The sequence below is a fragment of the Sesamum indicum genome, linkage group LG10 (assembly GCF_000512975.1).
Source record: "Sesamum indicum cultivar Zhongzhi No. 13 linkage group LG10, S_indicum_v1.0, whole genome shotgun sequence".
NCBI lineage: Eukaryota > Viridiplantae > Streptophyta > Magnoliopsida > Lamiales > Pedaliaceae > Sesamum > Sesamum indicum.
Genome location: NC_026154.1, coordinates 2,229,472 through 2,235,632, shown reverse-complemented (window position 1 = coordinate 2,235,632; position 6,161 = coordinate 2,229,472). Strand labels below are relative to the sequence as shown.

At 33.2% G+C, this 6,161-nt stretch overlaps 1 protein-coding gene across 1 annotated transcript; it reads right to left on the bottom strand.

Moving 5' to 3' along the window:
- On the bottom strand, positions 339-1,317 carry LOC105171714 (transcriptional regulator SUPERMAN). The gene has a single exon (XM_011092918.2). The coding sequence runs from the start codon at positions 1,157-1,159 to the stop codon at positions 611-613; it is 549 nt and encodes a 182-aa protein (XP_011091220.1). The 5' UTR covers positions 1,160-1,317; the 3' UTR covers positions 339-610.

The following is a 6,161-nucleotide window of genomic DNA, read 5'->3' as shown; positions in this document are numbered from 1 at the left end:
ACATTGAACAAAAAAAGGTTTAAGATTGTATGCATAAATTGAACAACAAATTACTGAACATTTCTATATTAGCCTCTAGTCCACATTACTATTGTGAGAAATTCATCCATATGACTGGATAACATTGCTAATCATTAAGGTTATAACTGAATACTCAAACGTACAAACCAAACGGGGCCGTAATATATATATATATATATATATATAAGAAACAGATCGAATACAAGATGTATATAAGCTAATTTGAAATGTTCGAACCGAGGAACCTTATAATAGACAAAGAAAGAGGAAATTTGAATGAAAAATCAATAAACAGTAACACCATAATTCATGGACAATAGCTTGAAGTTCTTTAATGAAAATGGGGATGATCAAGAGTAATAATTATAATGTATAATTACTACTTCATTCTCCCTTTATCCTATATAATTTTCCTCTCCGTTAATAAATATTAAACGAATCAATTAATAACAATCAAATTTCTTATAGTCTAAATTAACAACATTTTGGTGTAAATTCCAAATTAATTCAAAGAAACAATCAAGATATACCGTATACATAAACTCACTTTCTGTACATGCACAGCTTACAGCTTCTCCTGATCATCACATCACGGGTCATGCCCAAGACGGAGCTCCAAATCCACTTCATTTTCCTTCATATTCCCCTCTCCGTTCCCGCCTTCAACGGGTTCCGGAGCTCCAATCCTCAGGCTCAGGTCTGCATCCCCACGACTCTCATCAAAACCTTCGGCCCTCCAAAAAGGGAAATAGTTCCCTGTCTGAAAACTAGGGTTTGATGATGGCAAGTAGACTTGATAGTTCACCTGCCCGGATCTTACGTCCCTGTAATAGCCTGTTCGCTGCTGCTGATGGTCTGTTTGAGGAAAATACCTCAAATTCGCGAAGTTTTCGTTGTGTTTAATGCTCTGAAAATTGGAGGGCTCCTCTATGTTTTTCTGCTTCGCTTTTGCCTTGTCTTTCCTGTGGATGTTCATGTGGCCTCCCAAAGCTTGCGCGTTAGTGAAGCCGCGCTTGCAGAAAGTGCACTCGTAGGATCGGCCTACGCCGGTGCCATCGTCGGCTGATTTCTCCGGCTGATGATGATCGTTTTGATCTGAAGAATTAGTGTCTGAATTGGAGTGTTTTCCGGGCTCCATCTCGGACAAAGTATTAAGGAAAGTTTCTTCTTAGGACGTTGGAGATTACGAGAGCAAGGTTGGGGAAAGAAATGTGTGTGTGTGTGTGTGTTTAGGGGGAAAGAAACGGTTTTACTAGGGCTGAGAATTGAGATAGAGAAAGGGATGTAAGGAAACAGATCACAGCAGGGCCCTTTTCTTGGTCTCTTTTTTTGTATGTATCTTGAGACAGGAATTTGTTTTCTGTAATTTTTTATTCATATGGCCGGCCTCCCACACGAACTGTTCTTGCTTCAGGATGCAATTAGAATGTAAAATCTTTAATAGAAGTTGGTTTAGATGATTTCATATTACTCAAGATTTATCTATTGAATTTATTTTGATACTTAATTAATGTAATACATAGAAGTGCACATGCGCGGCGCGCGTATAAAATCTTTTTTTAAATATATTAATGGTGCTGATTTTATATACATGAAGCGTGTATAGTAAATAAATACGAGATGAACATGAATTTTTAATAAAAGATTTGGACCAGATATTTAATTAGTCTGTTTTGTAAAATATCATTGAATGAAAGTATGAATATGACATACAGAAAATAAATACTCATATATATGTATATATATTTTTATCAAATACATGATTTTACAATCCACGTGAACTGTAATATAGCCAGTGAGACATTATTTAGTTATTAGCGAAGCTGACGTCCCATAATTTTAAAATTATGAGTATTTGAAACTCCATATATATGTGGGTTGTTGTTGTATATTAATAATTTACATTAATTAATTATAAGTATCTTATATTAATCAATAGTGTAATAGCTGTCAGTAATTAAGATTATGATATTATTATAATTAATTTATTAAAAAAAATAAAAGCATATACATAGTATGGACATCATGTAATAAGATATGTTAATTAGAAGAAGATGATTGTGACAAGGGAAGAGATCATTAAATTCATTCCTTTTTAAGTCAAGTTCCTAGGACGAAAAGCGAGTCTTCTATCAACTCCAATTGGGAATTTCTTTCAACTGTGACAAAGAGATCATGCTATTTAATTTATCATTAACTACTGTCTGATTCTTTCCTCACTCAATTAACAAAAAAGTAGCAAATATGAGTTAAGGAAACCACATATATATGCTCATTAAATAATGCAATGAAAACTACGTGAAAGCATCCTTATAATTCAATAGCCATACGAGGAAGCAATATTGAGAAATGACTAGAAATAAGTACCCTTTTCTTTTCTTGTGCTCACTTATGGCACCTTAATTTGTTGGAACTTTACAACGTGTTCATATCCAACATACAGCCCTGATGCTTGTGAGTGAAAAAATTAATATTATGGTATCAAAAAATTGTTATCGCGGTGTCACAAACGTCTTTTGTAAGTGAAAAAGACCTTTTTTTTTTAAATATTAATATAGTCTTTTGAATATAATTTATTTAATTACATAATATTAATATATATATATATATATATATATAGCATTATAGATAAAGTGTAACACGAAATATTGCACTAATTTACAATAGCTAGAAAATCCATTATAACACGTTAATGAGTCTTGTGGCGAGATTGAATAAGTATTATTTCTAGGTACAAGGTTGGCAAAGAATGGTAATAAATCGGCCTTGGTCCATTTCTTCCTACCTCCGAAGGTTTTCCCCTTTAACCTCACCCAAGGTTTGACCTCGTCATTTCATCATCACTACAATGCCTTTGCAAACAAGAATTGACCTTCTTGTTTCCTTGCTACTTATTTCCAACTTACCGCATTTAATCTCCATTTAGATATACTTTTTTTTTTCTTATCTAAATATACTAACATGTTATATGAATTCTTTTTAATTGTGTAATTTTTAAATATGGTGATTATTTAATATTATGGTCTAGGAATTTGGGTAAATAAATGGTTATGAAAATCCGAATATTACATCTACACAAGAATATTTTTTGCCCGCAGTAACTAATTAGGGTCTGTACACTTTTGGTCTTATTACTTATAACTCTTACTTTTAATCATTTGGTAGCCATTCATTAGATATTTGATCGGAAAAGGCCACGTGCTATGCACGTGTGATTACACTCCGACCCAAATCTACTAGAGTACCAAAAGTGAATTTTTTTTTTTAAATTTCTGGGGTCAAAAATAAAAATTATATAATTAATGGGATCAAAAGCGTACATCGATCCCCTAAGTTATAGTGCGAAAAATACTTCCCAGCCTACACATTTATAATTAAGAGATTCATGTGTTAGAATCTCGCAAAAAAATAAAATAAATCGTTTGCACATGATGAATAATACGTGCGAGAAATTTTAATTTTTATATAAAGTGATCATTCAACAATTAACTAATAGCAATATTTGCTATTTATTAGGTCCCAACTTATCATATTTTTTCATATATATATATATATATATAAGTGATCATACCAATATATCATTAAAGAAACATGTGTCATTAATTATGTGGTAAATGCATGATGTAGCTGGTTTTCCCTCTCTGACAAACAAAAACAGACGGCTAAATTACGCGTTAATGACAGCCAGTTAAGTGAGCACTGGACTCTTGAGTTTGACTCTGTCTCCTACTCATCAAACAACCCCAGCTACTTGAAGACGGCCTATTATTAATTATTAATTCCTCAGATTTTTTTAGATGCATTTCGGACAAACTGAAGTAATCTGTAATTGCATATATGTACATCAATGAAAACAACATAAGTGCCTTCGTCTTACTGCTTCCGATGCCAGTTCATCCCAGTTCAGTGTTATTAACTTCGTTGGATAGACATAATTACACCATGTCGTTTGTACCGATGCAGGTGTTCCTACGGTACTAATTCGGCTTAATTAATTACATAATGGGAAAACAAAGTATATGTGCTAGAAACGATGGTGTGGTTGGATAAGTTCATAATTATTTATAAATATAGTTTTTTGGATGAAGGCATTATAAAAATATGTTGCGTGTTTTTTCCTTTTTTACTTTTTTGTAACATGACATCTAAAGTTCTTACACACTCAGTCGTTATATATTAGCGTTTTGAGTGGTCGATCAACACGAATTTTCCTGATATTGTGATTTTATGTAAGTAGTAAAATTGAAACCTCGTAACTGAGGTTGTGAGGTTTTGACTTCAAGTATTATGAATATGAATGTGCGTTGCACATTAATAATAGTTTCTTGTTTGTTTATTTCCTTCTGATATATTTCTTGTGATTTAATTCATGTAATAATTAACATTTAATATTTAAATAAGCAAATGGTGTAATAAGCTGAATATATTTCAAATTTAAATTTTCTTTTCCAATTTCGTGGATGCCGTATCCCTTCATCAGAAGAGAAATAATTTTTTATTGTGGTTAGAAGTTAAAATGGTGGCAAATTTTAATTAATTATAATTATGCAACGGGTATTAGCCGTTGTTTTGTAAGTAAAAATTAAAATATTAATTAAAGCTAAAATTTATGGAAATTATTTTATATATAGATAAAAGCCATAGCGTATGCTAACTAATCATGGTTCGAACTTAAGTTTTCGTATTAATTATGTTTGATTGTAGTAAATAGTATGAATTTATCATGATTTTCTAAGTCATAGTAATTTATAATAGTATGAAATATTCGTCCTGTAACAGTTACCCCATAAACTAACAAATATAACACTTATCCATTTGATTGAACAAAAATGCCCCTCATGCCTTGAAAAATTATATTATTTGCAATATATTTTACATTTTGCACATTAAATCATCACCAAATTATTTTTTAATTATTTATTTTAATAATAAAGAATTTATATTAAAAGTGGAGTAATGCATATGTACTAATCGAACTAGCTAACTCAACGCTAAGAATACGCTGTCTAACATCATTTACAATTAAGTTAGCTACAGTACTGGGCGTCTTCTCCTCATGATGGAATCGTCTCAGATTCCGCTCCCTCCATATGTGGTACACTATCGCACTAAGTAAGGCACGGTATGCAATATTGATGATGTGCTTCCCTCACCATTTCCTTGCTGCCCACTCAATATCTCTTACCTAATCCCTATTGGGCCACTGGAATCAAATAATGCGCCGAACAGAGTAAAGGCATCATCTACTAAATCTGCACCGGAAGAAAAGGTGGTCGTATGACTCTACCATATCATCATTACAAAGTACGTAGTTTCCTAGGTAAAATAACCAAGGTTTATCCGTGGTGGCAAGTTTGCCCAAAATAGCAAGCCATAAGATGAACATATGTCTAGGAATCTTCAAAGATCCCGAAAGTAGTGAATTTCATTCTACTTTCGGTCCAGGTGGAATAAAAATATGATAAAGCTCGTGAGTGGTGGGGCTTCTAGTTGAACACTTCCACCGAATACGATCGTCACCCCCATAGTTCTGTGGTAGCTCTATTGTAATCTCTGAGCACTCCTTATATGTAATCTAAGGCCAGTTCCACTGTCCCTCATGTACAACTGCACTCAACATGGTAGATTCATGAAGGTCCAAGCAAGCAAGTTCTCCCGGGAATCTATGGATAAGAGAGCGTAGGTGGTGCCACGGGTCCTTCCATAGGTAGAAACTCGTCCTATCTCCAACTTGGTAATCCACCACTGATCTTATCCAAGTCCGCAACAGCAATAACTTTTTCCACCCCCATGGCCCTTAGTGTTCCAGGACAGTCCAAATGGATGTGTCTCGTAATCGCCCATGGAATAACAATTCCACCCAAATAGAAGTCCGGTCACATCGAATGATTTCGCATAGTCTTTTGCACATAAGTGCTTGACTGAGAATACTAGGCTTTGTTTGGATTCCACTCTTCGCGTTTTCCGAGATAAGATAAAACACACCGAATGTTTGTTTTTATGTTTTTACACCTTATCTGCGTGTTTTTCTGGTTTTCAACTTTACATATATAATATATATATATTTATATATATATAATATAAAACAGACATGATTTGACAATAAACAGTAATTTTTGTCTCCCAAAAATACAACATTA

Coding starts and splice junctions, on each gene's coding strand:
- LOC105171714 (XM_011092918.2), bottom strand. CDS start 1,159: ATGGAGCCCGGAAAACACTCCAATTCAGACACTAATTCTTCAGATCAA.